Below are 21,599 nucleotides of genomic sequence, written 5' to 3' on the forward strand. Positions count from 1 at the left end.
TTCATTATTCTTGTCCAACTCTATAATTCCAGTTAGTTTACATATCGGCTTGGATAATTCAAATGGTTAATGAATTGGAAAACGATATATATGAAACAAAGTCCTTTCGAAATACGTCAACTTGGTAGCTTAAAACTGACAATTCGCTGGACCGTTAAATGCATTTTATATATATATCTTGTTACATTTAAACGCCGCGACTGTAAAAATACACTGTTATCGCTAGGTACAATTTCTGTCTATTTATATATATAGTAATAAATATCATGGCACAACATTTGCATTTAGTGTACAATTGTTTTTCTATATTGGAACCTCGCGTTTGTGTCTTTTGTTTCAATCTTAATTTAAAAAATCATTGCAGTTATTGTAGCATTAACGATTTTCAAAAATTAGCATAGTCCACTCTCGAGTCTAAAATGATTTTGTTAGATTTAACGTCGCACCGACACAAGTATAGGTCATATGGCGACTTTCCAAATTGATAGAGGAGGAAGACCCCAGGTGCCCCATCGTACATTAATTCATCACGAGCGGGTACCGTGGTAGAACCATCGATCTTTCGTAAGCCAGCTATATGGCTTCCTCACATGGAGAATTCAACGCCCCGAGTTCAACGCCCCGAGTAAGTCAGTGAAGGACAAGTGATTCTTGGTCAGCGACTTCAACCACTCGGGTAAGGTGGCGCCTATCAATGTAATATAATATATTACTTATATACTAGTATAGTCTTTTGTATTTCATATTTTTGTGTTTTTCTTATTTCAGTTTCCAGCATATTTTCATAATTTATTTGCATGTACATGTATTCTAATATAAACAGATAACGCCTTTTCATATTATCAAGTTTTCAAACAGATATAAAAAATATTTTAAACAGATGTTAAGATCGGCGCTATCTTTGGCCAGAATATCTCAAGTATGTCTTTTTTTATACAATGTACTGTTGACACTATCGCGTCAAGCTGGCCCAGTTTTCTGTCTGCAAGCTTAATTAAAATAAACAGGCTAATAATGAAACGTCTAAACCAGGCTGGCGAAGGACTGAAAACATTTGCCTAATTTTTAAAGAAAATATTTTTATAGTACTTTACATTTGCACTGTTTTATAACGTAACACCTTGTATAGTTTCGCCTTAGTTTCTTTTACGAGGATTAAAACTCATTTTGATTACTCGTATTGCTACCCATTTGATAAACGTATATACGATATACCCATAAACGTATTCAATGTATGCTTTTCCCTAATTATGTGTAAGGATTAATCAAAGAATATTCCATAAATTGTGTTCCGACATTACGTAAAAAAAAACACAAAAAAAACGACAAAAACTGCACAGTCACCTACGTTCAGTCAAAGAAATGTAATAATTAAACAAACAAATAGTGTTATTCACTCACAATGTTGTTTAACAATTAAAACAAAGCACTTAGATGAAGTGAGTGTAGGCGGATAAAATGTTATAACTCTCTGTATTGATAACTTTCGCGTTTCTAGCGCGCCGTTCTTTCAAATCTAAATATCAATATAGAAACAACAGAATCCACATCTTGCGACAGTGTCAATGCAGCAACATAGACAAGTGTACATGCGCACTCTCGCGTTATTAATTGGGAAAAGTTATATAAATAAACAGATGGAGATTCTATAAGATAACGCAGCTGTTTTTTTAGAGAAGGTTGGAACAAACTGTGACACGAATGTATAGTATGAACTAAAAAGTATAAACTATACATAGCATTTTTTTCGGGGAAAATATTACATATATATAAATAATCAAAAACGCCAGATTAAATGCTGGAAAGCTGAATAAAATAATGAATAAAACAAATAATACATTTGCGGACATTTATTCCTACGAAGATTTCAAAATGGATTATTATAATATTTATTATGATGGAGATATAGAAAATCTTAAGTCGCTATGGGTACGCGAACCTCATTTTATACCTTTGATAACAATTTACACGTGTGTGTTTCTGTGTGGGGTCGTCGGAAATGTGCTTGTACTGTTTGCTATACTGGGAAGCAAAAAGACTCGAAATGTAACGTTCCTGTTTATGATGAGTCTTGCTGCTGGAGACCTGCTCTTTGTCTTAGTATGTGTGCCTGTAGACAGCCTTGGGATGTTAATAGGACACTGGGCTGGAGGTCGCGTGTTCTGTAAACTGTCAGGATATGTGGAGATGCTGTCGGCAATGGCCTCAATATTAAACCTAACTATAATCAGCGTGGAAAGGTAACTAAGTAAATCATTTTGTGTATTGTTGTAGATTATTCTGATATATATTGAAATATTCAAATAGTGTTTGATGTGTTTTAAAACGAAATATCCTTAAGATATGTTATATAAAAGTTTTGAAAGTTTCTCTTTCATTCCTTCCTTTTTTGACAAGGAATCTTTTTCATTGAACTTAGTAATTCATAAGATTGCCTGCCGACACAAGGAGTATGACCCCTCCCCCCACCCCCCCATAAAAAACCCAACAAACAAAGAAATAGCAGTTTGGTATGATAAATCTGTTCACGAGAGGTAATGGTAATGATATATGCCGCATCCCTTAGCACCGGCTTAAGTGGAAATCTGTTATTGCATTAATTCCATAATCCCAACGCACAAAAATGAAAGAACACTTGTTTCAAGTACAGAGAGACTTTTGACGGAGGTCACAGGACAATTAAGACAATTAACTACTAATGTGATATTTTATGAAATTGTTTGGATTGATCCATAGAACGCAACCAAACAAAATGTTAGGAGATTGAAAAACGTGAATATTAAATAGATACCCCAACACACGAAAAAGTAGATAAACAAGAAAAGATAAAACTGCAACCAACCGCTCTTTATGGGTAAAACTGTATATGGTGCTTCTTTAAATTTTATTCTCTTTGATCTTCTCTCCGGGGTTATTTCTTCCGTTTAAAGAATGTACTTATTCGTTCGTTTGAAAACTTTGACTGATTTCAATTAAAGATACCACGTATATAGCTATATCTGACTTACACCTAATTCGTGTTCCATTGCCTTTCATCTCTGCAGGGCTTTATGATGTTATATTCTTGACGCCAGTCTGTCTTAAGTCGTTTGTGTCAAGTGTATATATATATATATAGATGACAGGAAAAAGACATTGATATTTTCATGAAGCACACAATTTTAAAATGAATGTCTTAAATTTTCTTACTGTTATTCTATTATGTTATTTATGTATGGAAGGCCGGTGCGTTAGTCTTATTGCCAACAACTAAATGATAAACTTTTAATACTAAATGCCAATTACTGCATATAGAGTATTACATTAAACTATGTAACGCTACATGCACTTACTTGATGATTATAGCCATAAATTTAGTTCCAAAAAAATAGCTAACGCTTATTGCCAGTTGAAAATACTAAATTCTTTTACTTTTTCTGTATTTCTTAAACTAATTAATGCAATTACTTCAAAACGTATAATATAATACCAGTCTGCTTTTATACAATAACATGTTCTTCCAGTCATGGTAACAATTGATCGAAACGGTTTAATTTAAAATTGTTTCGAAAAAAAGTTTTTAACAGAAACAAAATTTACTCAACGAAGTCAAACAACTATTCAAAGCATACATTCATCCACTCATACATTCAACTCTTTATTTGAACAGGCACTAAGCAAAAACTTAATGGCATTTAGCATTTGGCTATAAACATGTCGCACCGGCCTTCCTCATGTATGGAATGCGGGTTGGGTCTGCCAGTTGTCAATTGCTAAATGCTATTTTTGATTTGATAATTTTAATGCGCGGTTGGTAATAGTTATTTGCTTAGTCTGCGAGTTAAAACATGCTATTCGCCAGGTGCCAAATGCTCACTGGTTTTATTGCTTATTTCCAGTTGCTATTTTCTAACTGCATATTTTCAAATAGCAATTAGCAGATAGCAATTGTCAAAATGTATCTAGCAAATGACCAGTCGACAATTGGCAACTGAAAATTGCAAAACGCATATAGAAAATAAGCAATCAACCATTGACAAATAACATTTACCAAATAAGCATTCAGTCAATAGCAAACAGTAACTAGCGGTGTACAAATGTACACCTCATAGTTAGCAAAAAAAAAGTCCAATCGGAAAATGGCAATTGAATAAAAGCAAATAGTATTTAGAAATTAAGCAATAGACTATATTTAAAGATAAATGCCATTTAGCAAATGAGCAACCGGCAAATCGGAAAAAGCATTTAGCGAAAAGCAGTTGGCAAATGACATTTTGTATGTCACGACCCGCATTCCATAGTACTCATTTACATTTGCGAAAAAATGATGAAGGATGCGACATGACTCAAAACAAATTTTATTGGGGTATCTATCTTAGTTATATATCAAGTACAGCTTACTGAAAAATTAAACATTACTTTGAAAACGATACGAGTATGCCTATGGTTTAAGCGGTAATACACAAAATTTCACTCAGGATGAATGCTGCCGCAATCAGGTTGTTCGTTCTGTCAGACAATAACTGTTTCGAGTCGCTGTCCAATGTGTTATGTTTACAATACTTCTTTCGTAATCTACTAGTGACATATTTTATTGGTAATAGAACAGGAAAAGCAAATTTTGGTTCTTATAAAATGACTAGTTTTGACATATAGTGGTGATTTGAACCGCTCTTCGTGTTAATAGTTGAGACGAATATATGAGCCGCGCCATGAGAAAACCAACATAGTGGCTTTGCGACCAGCATGGATCCAGACCAGCCTGCGCATCCGCGCAGTCTGGTCAGGATCCATGCTGTTCGCTAACAGTTTCTCTAATTACTATAGGCTTTGAGAGCGAACAGCATGGATCCTGACCAATCTGGTCTGGATCCATGCTGGTCGCAAAGCCACTATGTTGGTTTTCTCATGGCGCGGCTCATATAAGCCCTATTACGTTGAAGTCTATTCATGCATATTACAGGGAAACAAGTCCTGCAGATTCGTTAAAATATGTTTTAACTTTACAAAAGAAAGTAATTGTTCTTACTGAAATCCCCCCAAAAATGAACTTTGTAGAGAGATTTTAAAATCGGTAAGATGACAGCGACAGTAGCTGTCGCCAGTTTGTAAAGCTAACATCACTGGAACTTTTGTTCGATATGAAAAATAGAAACGACACGTGACTTTGTCACTTTGTCAATTATATCCATTTGACAGTGAAAACAAATCACAACATGTACAACAATCAAAACTGATTAATTCACCTTTGCAGGTTTTATTACCGATTTTGTAAGTTTATAATACGTGTAGATGAATTACGTAAGTAACCGATTGTAATTGGGCCCCTGTCCAGTAAGACACACCGACGCAACTACCGATAAGCCTAATTGTGCATATTGTAAATTCATGTTTGTTACATTTAAATAGTAATAAGATAATCATTGAAAGAAAGATGACTGAATTTTCTTTTCCGCGATGTTATCTTTTTTTTTAACAAACACATGACGATAGCTGAAGATATATAAAATCAAGGGACCTTTCAAATGTCTAAATATTTTTCTGATTAACCTAAACAAACAGATAACACTTTTACTTCCTTCTGTTGAAACCAGTTATTGTTATCTGAGAAACCAGTTATTGTTATCTGATCATCCGGCAATAAAGGGAAAGTCTTTGATTCACAGCTCTTAATTTTTTTAGAGATTTTTTTTTTTGCCCCGCACATCCCGCACATTTGCAACGAAATGTTCCCCACACCGTGAAAGATTAAATCATATGGCATCTGTTGTCATTACGAAACATTTTAATGTTATGTAAAAATGCACACGTTTCCAGTGATCCATTCTATAATATAATCTATATGAAATAGTGAGCAGATGGTCTGTCATTTGCAAAACGGTTTTCTTTCCTACAATTTGTTTGCAAGACATAAAGAGCAGTTTGCAGTAAATGCAAGGTAATATAATTTGATACTTATAGAAACCAATAGAAAGGAAAGAAAAGTAAAAAATTCAAAACACTAAATATTTTTCACCTGTGTTTTAAAATGAATGCTTTCAATTTTACATTCTGTAGTGCGTAACCAGATGATCAAAATATAACATCATTATAGACATTGGCTTTATATGTACCAATTCATACTTTTACGCGCTATTTCATTAAAAAAATTTTTAATGCTGACTCAGTGGATCAATAAAAATGCTAGCGGCTATACTTTAAGTATCATTTTGATATTACACATATATAAACTGCATTCAGAAACAAAATCCGTTGCGTGTTTTAGTCGGGTTTTATTTCAGAAGTAATATATTCAAAACAGTGATTTGTCGTAGAATGAAATCATCGTTTTTGAGTTCAGGTGTGAAGGAATGATATCAGAAAGGCACAGCTCGAGTGATACTAGCAACACACATCTAACGACAGACAATGATTTTATTGAAGAGCAAAACAACAAATGAGATATATTATTTTGAGTCTATTCATCCTCGACGACGTTCACCAAATAATTGCCTCTTTTGTGTAGGTTTCTTTGACGGAGCGCCTCTATGACTTTTGCCACTATCACGTAATAAGTGTGACGTACAAAAAGTGAATTGTTGCATAATAATACAAAATGATAAGGAAAACAAATTGGGTCATGTTAGAATTAAAAATAATGGAAATTATGGAGCATTTCATCATTCGTTTCTCAGAGATATACACATCGTAAATAATATATAAAAATGGTTTTGCTCGTTATTAAATGTTGTTTATTTGCAAATTTATGACAGCTATGGACTATGAAATAAAAAGATTTTGTGATATGTCAAAGCCCAACTACTACTGTAAAAGCACATATTTTACGCTGGGTCAAAATTTCGCGAATTTGAAATTTTGAGTATATTCGTGAAAGTATAAAAATGGTGTCTTAGTTGAACTTGAATGATACTAATAGTGAATATTTACGGGAGGATTAATTTTCGCGATGTGTAGCGCCTCGTGAATATATCGAAAATTTAACGCTCGAGAAAATTTCTGCTTTTACAGTAAACTGATTGACGGAATAATTTTAAGACATAATGAAGGATTTACAAAAATCACACACAATTTGAATTTGCTATAGGTTCTACAAATTTAAAACGACTTTGGAGACATTTGAAAAGGCAAAGAATAATGTACACTTATTTTCCTCTTTATCAAGAACTAAATTTCAGAAAGTCTCAAAAGAAATTCTGTTTTTCTAATGCAGTCAGCACATTTGGGAATATGTTTTCTGCAACACATTTAGGCGTATTTTGTTATTTCTAAAACAAAGGCCCGTTGTTTGCAAATGCTTTATTTCTTTCTTGCTAATTACACTTCTCTTATTTGCGCAGTGGTTTTTGAGTCGCCAAATTTGCACTTATTAGGCAATATGTTGACAACAACTCTGTTTAAGGTTTGAACTGATAGGATACTTATGTACACAACAGGTAAAAGTTATTAATGAAAAACAATATTCGTCGAAAGACCCTTTTATTTGACAGTATTTCTAAAGTTTCCACTTGAATTATCATAATTATACTCTGATCCCACGACAATCAGCTCAAACCTAGTAAGTATGCTGCTGAGAGAAACGAAGACTTCAATCATTATATAATCATTATTAACGACACAAATATCAGTGACATGTTATCTTTCAATGTATTTTCATTTTATCGTTTAATGAATGCGTCATCAATCCTTCCATCTATCAATCCATCCATCAGGGAGACACTTCATTCATCCCTCTGTATGTCAAAAACAGGTACATTTTATTTTGCTATTTTGCAACACTTCCATAGAACTACAGCTTGCACTACCATATGGACGTCCTGTCACAGTCAAATTGCATTCATAGAGTAGAAGCTCCATGTACAGTTCAAAGTACTGGTATAGAATCCAGGAACACTGATTAAGTTAACTGCCCGCCGTTACATAACTGAAATACTGTTGAAAACCGGCGTTAAACCCAAAACAAACAAAAAACAAAGTCCTTACAAATTCCGCATGGTAATTCTTCAGCTTATAATAGGGATATAAATGGAAGTATAAAGACTAGCTCACAAGACAGTGTTTCATTTATACACTGTTATATGAAAGTTTGTGCCTTTAATTTTTTTCTAATAACCCGTTTCTGTGAACAAAATCTCACAAACCGAAATTTCTTGATATGAAAGTGTAGAACATTATTTTGTTCTTAAAGTCTTTTAATAATTTTATTTTTGTTTGGGTAAACAGCACATTTTATATCTGTTTTTTTTTATGTTGGTTAATCTAAAAATCTTGTTTTTAATTCGTTATAAGTGGCATTTTGGAATGTATTCTGTAAAGCCCTTTTGCATGTGTATATATACAAGAATTACACGAAATATTGTGCTATAGATAATTATAAGCGATAGTAATAATAGTGATAAAAGTAATAATGATTATCATGATTATTATTATTGTCCATAGTCTCATATAGAAACATTTTACTCTGTGTACGTTGTCAATGTTTCAGTGCTGAAGTTATTACATAATGCATATTAATTATATATTTTCAAGGAATTTATTTTACCTGTTTGTAGATATGTCGTGATAGTGATGCCTCTAAAGTCGCGACGAAATTGTACTGTTGGAAGGACCAGACGTTTACTCGTTCTGCTTTGGCTTGCTGCGATGGTATTGTCAGCACCCAGTGCGATTGTCAGGGTATGTGCATCTCTTCAATGTTTAAAGGCTCATAATGCTTTTGTCTATAATGTGGCTTCCACATTTTTTGTTATCAAATTGAATGCAAAACATTAAGTTTTTGGTAAATCCTATTTTCGTTAATTGTTTTCTCTAATATTTGACCAAGATTTGAATATTGGTTAACGTGATAGAAAGTTGTGTTTTGTCCATTGCTTTTAATTAAGGGAGTCAGTGGCGCAGTGGTTAGCAGGTTGGACTACAACGTCAGCGGTTCGGGTTCGATTCCTTGTCGCGACTGATATCCCGACTAATGTTCAGTGCTGGGTGATTTACTTAAATTAGTACTGTTTCCAGCAGTAAGTTGTTCCATCCATTCCAGGTGGGGACTTTCGTCGACTACCAACGTAAAACAAGAAACCTTTTTTTAATACCTCCCTTTATGACTCTAGCTTTAAAAGTTCATGTGCAGTATTAAAAGTAGTGTTTTTCTAACCGTGTAATTATGCATAACGTCTATTTGGACGGTATTTCATCCCTTTTTAACATATCATTTAAAACCTTATACCCCAGTCACACATACGGCGCGGATAGCTACGTCTAGCCACTGATAGAAACATAGTAATCCGTATCGATCCGTATCTGAGCCGTACCTTAAAGTAGTAATATGTATCAATCCGTACCAATCCGTACGGCTCAGGTACGGATCGATACGGATTACTATGTTTCTATCCGTGGCTAGACGTAGCTATCCGCGCCGTATGTGTGACTGGGGTATTATGGAACTTTAAAAGTGTAGGGTATACATGTGTACCTATACGTTTCCTTTTATGTCCAACAATAAAACTTCTAGGTCATACTATACATATCTCCACAGCAGCAAAATCAGCTTGTAATTACTCAACAAAAATGTTGCATGTGATGTCGAAATTGACATTAATCATTTACGACTAACCCTTCCTTCCCGTAAAAAAGTTATGCAGGACATTCTTATTTCACACGTTTGCTTTTATTCCAGAACAGAATTACTCGTAGCTTATGTTCAAAAGCAATTGTTGTATGAGACAAAGTGTACACGTAGGTTATCTTAATGTTATCTTAAGAACTTGAAATTGAGAACATATATCAGAATGTAATGTTGCTTAAAATGTGGATGAATAAGAATATAACAACTGACTTCTTATAAAATAAATTGATAAGCAAAAATAGAATTAATAGAAATTTTGTCGTGAATTAATTTGAAATTTGTCATTTTAATGACAATCTCTTGACGATATCTTTGTCATTTCATGCTCAACAAACAAATTTTAGAAATTAATTGCAAAACAAGTTACAATTTTAGAGATAAAAGCCTGTGGTATTTAAAGAATCTTTAGTGAAACAAAATTCGGATGTCAAATGCAGTCATGCCGTTTTGATATCAATATCTATTACAATATTCTTCCTGTTCTACATTGATGAAAATAAAACTAATCAAGAAAATGTGTTTCGGTTAAAATATTCTTTTTAAAACGAATGAGATAATTTTTATATCTAAATGCGTTCTAAACAAAGTGTTCAGTGTTCTGATTATAAATATAAGTACCGCCTATCGCAACTTTAAAAGCCCTAACTTCCAGTCTGTTGCTAATCACGGCCCTGGGTTCGAACCTTGCTAATGGTGTACATTTCTTTCATGTGAAGACGAAGTCCAAATGGCTTATGTAAGGTCGATGGTTCTAGCCAGGTACTAACCCGGTCTATAATTTTGTCAGGAGGGGCATCTATGATCTTTTTTACTACCATCAAAAGCTAAATATTTGCCTTATGACTTAAAAGTGTGTCGGAGTTATTACTTAAACCATAACTACAACAAAAATGACCCATACACATTATTTAAGTTCTAGTATGTACTATTTAAATAAAATAAAAGCTGTTAAAAAAGATTCTTTGGAAGCACAGAATGCAACCAAGCAAAATAATAGCAGACTGTTTGAGTTTGTTCACGAGTGGTATCGGAAAGTGCAACACCTCTCACGACCCTCCATGATCCCAAAGGACCAGAAGTTATAACAGCACTTGAACCAAGTACGGGGAATCTTTTTACGGCCGCCACACTGCACTTAAAGATTGCTGTTGTAATAGTTAATAAAATCTGTAAAAAGATCCTTTGGAAAACTAACTGAAAATGATTAAATCCTTAATTTCTGTCAATCCATATCTGACATATGCGGCGCACATGACAGAAGTTCCACCATTTAGAAATTATTACATATTGTTACATCACATTTAGACCGAAACAGTAGTAAAAATAACCAATGGTGACAAAAAGTGCCCTTAATTTTACAAAGAGGGAGGTCAAACATTTCAGTTATCTATGTGTCGACAGGTGACTAATTGACAACAAAAATGAAAATCATAGATCTTACAAAAATTTCGAAGACGTGTATTTTGATGTCTTTGGAGGTAAAATTATTTAAATTTGTTGAAAGGAAATCTTATTGTCTGAATACATGCTGTAAAAGTTTAGTAATGTATAACATAGCTTTAATTGTTAGATTTAAATGGGAAAACTTATATATAATTTTATAATAAAGACAAAATTCATATTTCCTATCCACATAATAAGATATTTTGTATAAAGTGTTTTGGCTTTTTGGCACTTTACTTAATTAAGCCAGATTATTGGCATTCGCAATAAAATAATTTATTAACCAGCTGCAATAAAAGCTCTTCTTGATAAGCATATCCGGTGAAATTGGTTGGATGTTTGTCGCTAGTTTGTTTTTGAGTTTTTCCTGTGCAAGTGATGCTAAAATAATTTTGAATACGTTTCCTCCAACACTGCCTAATTTTTATTTAATAATATAACTACGATAACATTGTACCCAGTCTGTCCTCCTATTATATTTCAGGACGCGGCTCCGAGTTTGTACTCATTTACATTTTAGGATATACTTACTGTATCCAGCATATACTACAGTCTGTTTTTTTTTGTTTCAGGACATAGTTGTGAAAGTGTTGCAACACAAGTCTGTACTAATTTTATATTTCAGGACATACCTATAGCTGAGACAACACTGTATGCAGCATGTAGTAATTTTGTGCTTCAGGACATATTTGTGATAATTTGCAACAATTTCACTAGTCTGTACTTATTTTTTATTTCAGGACATAGCTGTGACAACATTTTTCAACAACGAAACTGAAGTTCAGACGAGTATTTGTGGTGAACATGCCAGTGACGATATTCTACTTTCATTTGCTATATACCAACTTGTGGTTATGTTTGTCCTTCCGTCTCTTATAATGGCGTATTGTTACACCTTTGTGATACACGCATTATGGATAAGCAGACATACACTTTCTACATTAACATATAAACAAGATAGGTATGACATCATGTGACCCCTTATTCTTATGCTTTTATCAGTAAGGTCTCCTAAAAAGTATAAGTGTCCAAAGGCTGCGAACCCATATTAATTACAGTCAAATCAGTAATAAAAAATACAAAATTGATTAAATGTGACTTATCTCACATCTCATATCGACATTGCTTAAGAACGTGTAATTTGTTCTGGTTTCCTTTATAGTGCCACAATATCAATGAATTGCGAAACTCACCTTTTTTACAAACGATCTTCTCCAATAAAAGTAAATAAATATAATGCATGCAAAGAAAATATATTTCTTAATTAATTGAGAACTGCGAGTTTCGACAAGTACTTTGTGTTATGTAGCAACGACCTACCTCCATAGGTATTCTGCGAATATGTTTGTAAGACAATGTGAATGCTATTTTGCTAGATGCATTTTCATGCTACACCTGGTACCGGTTTTACTAAGATTATGTAAGTGTGCACAAAGATGTTCCTGAGTTAACCTAGTAAACGATGCTAAAACAAAGCTGTTCTCATATTGTTTCTGAATATTATCATCATTGACTTCAACGGCAAAACTGATACTTACTGTAAGAACTTGTATTGACACATTTCAAGATATTACTGAAACTTTCGGCAAACAGGTTATAAATATAGTGCACATATAACCACTCATTGGCAAACAATGCATATCAATAATTCTAATTGCATTTTATTACTTTCAGCAGAAGTAATTTGTACAGAAATAACAGGTTCACAATGAATTCCCAAAGTCTTAAAGTAAACACAAACGGATTATCCCCGACTCAGAGTAGGATGTCTGTAGCGGCTTCACCGTCTGGAAGTGTGAAGATAAAAATGTGTTTGGCAGTCGACAACAGAAACAAAGCCTTAAAGGCAAGAAAACAGGTAATAATAAAGATATTCTACCAAATCTCTTGTGTTTTTCTAAAATTGTTGCCTATCAGTTTCGGGTTTGGTTAATGGCTCGACACGCAATACATGTTATGCATTATTTTACTTAAAATAAGATTACACTGATTGAAAACGATCTTGATTTGAATTTCAACCTCTATTTGAAGATGCAATGTTGTTTCTGTTTGTTTGCTTTCCTTGATGTATGTTATTCCCGTAGTTTTGATACTAGTTCAGGTATATCTTTCATCTGATTTTCAGTTTCATATGAAATACAAATCTGATATGTATATGGAACTTGTATTACATCTATCAAATGGCAAGAAATACCTGACAATAAGTTAATTTTGTATAAAAGCCATTCATAATGCTGAAATAATTTTTAAAATCGGACCAATACTGAAAAAGATATGGAAGTTTGAAATTAAAGAAAATGGCTGATCATGGAGGCAGTTATTTTAGTGTGTTTATGACGTCATTTGCACAATGCTGATTTTTTTATTTAGCAAATAACCTTTTAAATAGATTACTTCCCAATGTTTTGAGTGTAAGATGTAAATGATAATTTCTATTATAATTGTTGGAAAAAGTAGAGAAATGAATTTATAGAAATAAATCAATACAGTTTATATATACATGTATATATAGAAATTTAATTAATCCGCCATACTGTTTGATGTTGCCATGGAAACTAAATGGCCGTCGTATTGATCAAATATTAAAATATGCATAACTTTCTCACTTTTATGGTAGTTCTGCACGTTTGGATCTATTTTTTTTCTAAAATGTAGAATTTGACTAAACTGGTTTTTTCAAAACTTCAGATATATATAGAAAGTTCAGCATATAAAATAGATAAGGTCGTGTGCTAGAATTTCTGCTAGACTGATTTGAAAAATATGGTCTATGGGAAAATCATCACTTTCATAACATTTTTGCAAATAGAAATGTTCCTACAAAGTAGATTTTGATGAAACTTCTCACAGTTATAAGTAAAGACATGGCCTATAATTTGATGAAATAAAATATATAGGTCCGTGTGCTTATTTTTAAAATATTTGACAATGATTAAAGCGTACCGGACATTTCACGCTAATTTTAAGACGTTATTTTGAATTATCTAACGTGTTATATGTTAAAACACCATATTTTGGCTTTAGAAATATAGCAACAGTGTCATTTTAATAAATTTAGTCACAAGTTTTGATTAATTCATAAAATGATTTTTCATTTCCGTACGCCGAATCCAGGCTTTATTCTACGTTTTCCGGATAAATGACGTTACGACATCACTTCCAATTTATCAAACGTGCAGAACTACCTTAAGCTGATATTGAAAATTCTTCCACTTCTTTAAATAGTTTAAGAAATCATAGCAGCAGATGGAATTTACTCTTAAAGATCCCATGAGATATTTAAACTGTTTAGCTTCAATAGCGCCTTTTAAATCAAATTTCTCGTTTTGAATAGAATGCTTTGCAAAAGGAATATTTGTGTCAATAAGAAACTCAAATTACACACTCAAACTGTCTTTAACTTCAAAAGTTCTTAACTTTTAAATAAATTCTGATTTTTTTTCCTGTTAGTGTTAAAATTCTATTTTATAACAGAAACTCTTTATGTTTCACAATTGTTTGCAAGTCACTTGTGCAATCACAAATCAGCCCATATTGTTCACGATACTCTCTAAACGGAAGTGATATCTCATACCTTTATCTTTAAAGAAACTGCCTCTATTTTTTATGGAATTGAACACTGAGTATCATTGAAAGTTCCATGTACACCGCCATATGAACACATCTGCGAATGTCTCTACATTGATTTTTGAAATTTGAAACGTATGCAAATGTTGAGTTCTGCTAAGCCCGGGGAAAGAGAGCATGCATTTTAACTCACTTGACCAGGCTCAATAAAACATTTTGAGAAACAGTTATTCTGTTTGTGACGAAATGTTCAGATTTTAAGTTTAATGATAAAGAAATAATTACACATTTGTAGCCATCAAAAATATGTTATATGACATTATTTTAATACTCGAAAAGATTACAACTAAACCGTGCTTTGTACCTTTTAATAACTACACGATAGGATTTTATATTGTAATGTTAATATTTCAATATGTTACAAATCAAACAAATAAAATATTTACTAAATGAATACAAGGGTGGGTAGTTATTGGCCGCTCAAAAACAAAGATGTACTTGACGAGGTATCTCGCCAAGTATGTGAATAAAGTAACCGGAAGGAGACCAGGCGCGTCTTGCTAAAATTTGCAAACTATTATAATGAAACTCTGCACTGTCACATAATTTACACTCTCATAACGTGGTAGCAACACCGGCTAATTTCAACATAACGTAACTCTGCACTGTCGGACATAACGAGGTAGCAATACTGACTAACTTAAACATAATGTGGCAATTCACGGCAACTTCGGTGCCAGTAGTCACGGTATGATAGTTACCGGACACGACCAGGTATCAGGGAATGACGGGTCAACACATATCAAAACCACTGCGTGATGGAAAGCAGTAAGTTGCATGCTAGAGGGTTGATAACGCAATACAAAGCAATACGCAATACAAAACTAGATTTCGCCAAGTACTATGGGCAAAACCTATTCAACCCTAGCCACATAACAACATAAGAGTAACCACATAAGAGTAACACACGCCGAAAATACAGTGCTTTGTAATTTCTCGCCAGACCATAGATGTATTTTTATGAAACAATATTTATTTCCAAATTATACTTATCAGTTTATTGTAAACTAATGTAAGTAGTGTCGCCCGATCACCTTCCGGTTTACAGAATTTTCCGCCACAATAAATTGAAACAATTTATCCCAAAAAATTCTATCTAATTAAATGTTTAATTTATACAATGCTTGAACACGGAATCTTCAGCATTTATGTTTACTAAATTGTCATACTTATATTAGCTTTCTAATTGAATCTCTTAAATAATCTAGGTAGAATTCTAACCCTACGAGATTTAAATGAACGCCGTCGTTTCTAAAAAAGGCTGTTTCTGCGTCAATATCAGGGCTTATGACGTCACTTTTCCCTGATTCTATTACTATTTTCCGCGCTATGCGGTTAAGGCGTTTTCTTTTCTTTTCAATTGGCCTTTTACCGCCTAATGCCCCTTGCCAGTTTTGTCTCTCTAATATATCTATCCAAACTATTGTTGTATTTGGGAATGCTTCACGTAAATAGTTTATCTCTGTCTCAATCATTCCTCTTAATTCACAAGTATTTTCATATACTAGGTCATTTCCGCCTAAATCAATGTTTATTATTGAAGGAGGAGATGAAAGTAAGACCTGAGTTTCAATTGTATGTCTGAAACCTCTCCAACGAAGACCTCTGACTGCCCACCAAGCAATAGAAATGTTCGGGATACTAAGATTTGGTTTCCTAGTCATCTTTGCATGTTCACTAGCCCAGAACGGGATAGAGTCACCCAGAACCCATACGTCTGAATAAAAAATAGTTTTTATTTATAGCTGGTAAAAAAAATTAATGAAAATATTACGTTTAGAATGGTAAATACGGTTGTGAAATAAAGTTGATAATGATGTACCGTATATGACCTGCAGATTAACATCATGTTCGAACATAAAGATTAACACAGTTGGATGTCCATCTACCAAGTTTCATTATGATTTCCGACGGGTATCCATCGGAAGCTAGGTCAGTGGCTCTACCAATCCTGAAACTGTGTGTTTTGTATTGTGCACCTAAAAATGTGTTTTACTGATGGCTTTTTCTTAGACTGCAGAAAATTGAGTCCTAGTTGTAACAGACCCATCCCGATGACAGAAAAGCGGGGCTTGGATGCCTGGCCTCACTGACAGAAATTCCTCAATTGCCTTAACTGGGCACAAATTACCAGCCTGTCTGGGCAACTTTAAGTATACTGGTTTACCCCTTTGATTAGTTTTAAAGTGGCGTAACCGAATGATTACACAATCGTCTTTTGTGAAGCGTAAATCGTTTCGTTGTAGGGGATTTTCTGACAGGTATTTGTTAACATTGACGAGTTCACTGACCCAAAACAAACCGAAATATGCTAAGGTAAAAAGTGAATGAAATAGCTTCACTTCGTAGTTGTCATAACATACTTCAGGGAGTGACCTACAAACAGCTTACAATACAGACTTGGTCAGCGGAGCACGCTTATCTCGTGTAGCGCCACTCCTGTGACAACCTTCAAGCAGTTTCTTAACTATAAAAATACTGTTATGATCATAAAATCCATGCAGTTTTTGATGATAATTGATGCCCGCTACATAAGTAGATATTGATTTTGGTGATAGTCCCTTCTCAAAGCAATAAGCTATAGTAGTCGCAACTTGACCGCGATGGTTGACCTAAGGCTGATTATTCATATCAATTATTTCATTATAGAAATCAAGGGTGCTTAGGATAGCCGTGTATATTTATACGGAATTAGTTTGTATATATTGAAGTATCAAAGTATATATATATTTTGATCAGTTAATACTTTCCAATACACTAATTTATATTTACGCAAATTTATATTTCCTTTTTCTCGTGCAGCTCGTGTTTCACATACACTCCTTTTCAATAATAGGTCGTGCCTCATTATGTATTATAATGCAAAGGTCAACCATCGGGGTCAAGTTGCGTCCACTATATAAACAGTGTAAGTTGTTGAACGGGAATAGGAAATTAATTTGTAAGCCCATAAATAGACCGAAAGTTTGTAAAAGCATTTATAGCTGTGCTGTATGTTGACCTGGAATTATATGCAATTCGTGATCGAATGAGCTGTCCAGCTCGGCGTCGAAGACTTTCCAAAGGAAGTGTGGAACGGGACATGGATCTTGATCCGCATCTGGGACTGTTTTTCTGAATCTGTTCAACGGCATCTATTTGTAGCAACCTCTCGTCTACAGCATCCTCAAGGTCAGCCGCAGGCCTTTTCTGCCCCCTTGTGCCCCTGACGTCCTCGTGACCTTGGTCATTCTGCTCCTCTCTGGCAGCGTTCCTTCTCAAGTTACGCCGGGCATTCTGCACATTCAGCTCCTCGTCCTGCTCAACGGCTCTCTCCTGCCTTTCCTGCTCAACGGCTCTCTCCTGCTCAACGGCTCTCTCCTGTCTCGGCATACGCCTAGCCTGTGCCTGTCTTCGGTGACCGCGTGGCATTTTCAAGCTTTTAAAGTCAAACTTGATCACTTGAATACAACTGTGTAGTATTATACATGTAAGTTTTCTCCTGATACAACCGTGTAGCAATACAAAGTGAACGAAGAGCACGGGTTTAGCGGTATTTATAGTAAACTACCTGTTCATGCGTATTAGCTTGAGACCGGTTTAAAGTACGCCGGTACCCAGAAGATAAAGAAGAGCTACGGAATTAGCTATTCATCGATATTATTTTGCTTAGCAACCAATAACGTGAATTCTCGAAAATAAATAAAATTATTTTTATTCAAAATAATTTACATTATTTCAACACATTTATTTTTATGTTTATCTAGATACATTTATAAAACTTGTGTAGAATGTGTAGTCATTTTTCAATAAACAGTAGTGAAACACATAAACCAGTATGCAATAAGGATAGATATATGCTTTGCTTCCAATTCAAAGTTATGACAAACATTTGGTCATTCATCAGTGCAAAAAATGAGTAAAAATATCATATATCATGATGCAACACTTGACATATGTAAACGTTTACAAGTAATTACATTTTACATTCAAAATATTGACAAAAGATTACAATTTATTTACTGTTATATTTCGTGGGGGATAATTTTACCTAATGGAACGACGTTGTAACGTAACATTATTGAAATCGCCACAGCATCTGATAATACTATATGATAAATGTGCTTTATATGCTAAATGTGCTTTTATTATTACTCCATGTCTCAAGCCAGTAAACAAATATCAAGTAGAATAAATTTCTCCCAGCCAGGAGTCATATAAATGATCTGATTTGGACTACATTTTGATACAATGGCAAGCCAGCACATTATATATTTGTTTAAAAATATCAAAATATAAATGATATGATTTGGACCATATTATGACACAATGGCAGGCCAGTGTATTATATATTTGTTAACAAAATCTAAATAAAAACGTTATATTCGTACTGCAAATCTTAACGCTAAAAATATACATGAGACATCAAACAAATATGTGGTAATGTAATAGTGATATGAAACTCCCCAGTGGTGTTTTTGCCACTAACAGTTCCAAGGCGGTGCCAACTGTGTTACTTTATTTGTTCGTTTTGTCCTCGTATGTTTGCTTTGTATGCGAGTGTGTGTGTGTGTGTGTGTGTGTGCGTGTGCGTGTGCGTGTGCGTGTGCGTGTGTGTTTACAGTGTGCACGTCTGCGTGCTGTTGGGTTTCGTTTTGAGGAGGCTGTATTTTTGAAACATGGCATTCTCTGTTTGATATTTGGACTTGTTTTTTTTTATAACCAGGTTGTGAAGATGTTGGTTACAGTCGTGGTGATGTTTCTACTATGTTGGGGACCAAAGCTCATATTACAGGTTCTGAAAAGTTTACAACTAGAAGCTCTGTACTACCCTGAAGTATTTCAAGCCCAGGTAAATAAGCTACATTTAGAATTAATTAGCAGCCTGACAATAAAGTGTGTGTAAAGAACAAGGTTTGCATTTATGAGAAATGCTTCAATTGTACTTTTAATGTTGTTTTCATATGATGTTGTTAAAAGGTTTAGTATAATCAGACTTCGAAAGTAGTAATGTACATAATGTAGCTAGCTATGGTAAAGTTAAAACGTTTTGTGATCGATTATAGTAAAATACATTTTTGAACGTAAACAATTGATGTATATTTGTACAATGTTTAGCTTGTCCCGCCCCTAGCCTCATCTCACTACCGCCTAGGAAGCATTTCACACTTGCCTCGGATGTTTGGTTGAAACAAATATTCCTAGTATAAAGTATTAATAACTGAACTCAGAAATTTAGTTAATCAGATAAATTTAAAATCGCAAGTTTATCACCAAATAATTATGTTTGTTTCTTTTTCAGATTGGCATATATTGCCTCACATATGTACAGTCTTGCGTAAATCCTATAATTTATGGACTTATGTGTAAGAACTTCCGCACATGTCTACGACATTACTGCAGTCGTATCTGTTGCTGTAGAAAATCTGAAGACATTAATGTATTGACTAATATGTCAGGGGAGATGGACTCTAGAAACAGTTCGGATTCTTGCTTCAAACAAAATCGTATTGTAATAACATCATTTCCTTCAAGCTAGTGGCTGGTTAAAACCATCATATGAAAAATAAGAGAGGTGCATTCAAAAGCACGCGTAAGAAAGTGTGATTCATATTCTTGAGGGCATTATCAGATAACGTTTCGTCCCTGGTGTCTTTATTTTGACACCCTATAAATGTTCAGTATAACAGTTTATGTAAGCCAAAAGGATATAAATGACCTCCTTTTAAGGCTCATTTATGAAATCAGTGTTTGAAAAAGCAGCCCTCAATCACGAAAGGAGTATGGCCATTGTAAATGGGTAGTGATGATTTAGATTATGGAAAGATAGACATTATTTATTCATTTTCAATAAAGTTTAAAAAACACAATGCGTTTGCATTTGCTTATCTGTACCATAACCTTATCCCGGTAGTTCGAAAGTACAGACTGCTAAAACGAATCTCCTGCAGTCCATGTAAGAAATGACCTAGCATTTTATTCAAGCGAAATTGTATGAAACGGATGTACAAATGTTGGCTTTGCATTATAAGGTGATTCTGGTTTATTGTTTAAATATGTGTATTTACAGTTAGAAAAAGGAGCAACCTAGTTTTTTTTTCTTCCACAAAAACGAAATTCGAGATACTTTACTAAAAGATGATATTTTGCCAGCAGATTGCTTATATATTGTGACGGGGAAGCACAATAAATACTGTTGTAAGATTTCTTTGTAGATATACTTGATATATTTATATCCGGGATAGGATAAATCAGTGAATAAATATATCTAGTATTCGGCAGATTTGAAATAAATAAATCTATGAGAACCTTGATATTTTGAAATAAAAAGGGGTTTTGATGCAAACGACGTTGAAGTTAGAAATTATGCGACGTAATGTAGTTTGCACAAAATCAGCACATCCACACACAAAATTATCTGCATTGTAATTATTATTTACTCAGAACAACCCCAAATTTAATTCATTTGTTTATATAAGCAACACAAACAAGAAATCTTTGGATTTTTAATCGAGTTATATAAATATGCAATTATCTATCAGAGGAAAAAGAATAATAAAGGGTCTTTTATCTTGAATCTATGAAACTGAATATATTATATATAAACTTTCTTTTAATTCTTCCAGTTATGAAGGTCTAACATATTTACAATATGATAGCTACAGACATTTTAACAATGGTGCCAGTAAGTACTAAACAAATGTATCAGTTTAAAAAATGTACAAAGTATTTGTACAAACAATGTGTATATTAACTGCAAAATAATACCTAGAACACAAACCAAATTCCAAAATGAGAAATATCTGTAAAATAGATACATTTAATACACGTTATTTCAGAACAAGATGTTTTCCATGAAACGGATCGAAGACTGTAAACAGTACAAAATGATTGGGTTAATCGTTACCTAGACTTTACAGTATCTGCATTATCTCTAACGCTGTGAAGTTAC

The 21,599-nt window shown here is 33.7% G+C and overlaps 1 protein-coding gene across 1 annotated transcript; it reads left to right on the forward strand.

The window, feature by feature from the left end:
• Nucleotides 1–1,586: 1,586 nt before the first annotated feature.
• Nucleotides 1,587–20,437, forward strand: LOC123525587 (endothelin receptor type B-like). The gene is made up of 6 exons (XM_053539841.1): nucleotides 1,587–2,240; nucleotides 8,529–8,652; nucleotides 11,782–12,002; nucleotides 12,716–12,899; nucleotides 19,374–19,499; nucleotides 19,950–20,437. The coding sequence occupies exons 1-6, from the start codon at nucleotides 1,819–1,821 to the stop codon at nucleotides 20,184–20,186; spliced, it is 1,314 nt and encodes a 437-aa protein (XP_053395816.1). The 5' UTR covers nucleotides 1,587–1,818; the 3' UTR covers nucleotides 20,187–20,437.
• Nucleotides 20,438–21,599: the final 1,162 nt, after the last annotated feature.

The sequence above is a fragment of the Mercenaria mercenaria genome, chromosome 3 (genome assembly GCF_021730395.1).
Source record: "Mercenaria mercenaria strain notata chromosome 3, MADL_Memer_1, whole genome shotgun sequence".
In the NCBI taxonomy this organism is placed as follows: domain Eukaryota; kingdom Metazoa; phylum Mollusca; class Bivalvia; order Venerida; family Veneridae; genus Mercenaria; species Mercenaria mercenaria.

Excerpts from the sequence above, each read along its gene's own strand:
- LOC123525587 (XM_053539841.1), top strand. The coding sequence starts at position 1,819 with ATGAATAAAACAAATAATACATTTGCGGACATTTATTCCTACGAAGAT. Across the intron at positions 8,653-11,781 it reads CACCCAGTGCGATTGTCAGG|GACATAGCTGTGACAACATT; the intron begins GTATGTGCATCT and ends TTTTTATTTCAG. Across the intron at positions 12,003-12,715 it reads TTAACATATAAACAAGATAG|CAGAAGTAATTTGTACAGAA; the intron begins GTATGACATCAT and ends TATTACTTTCAG.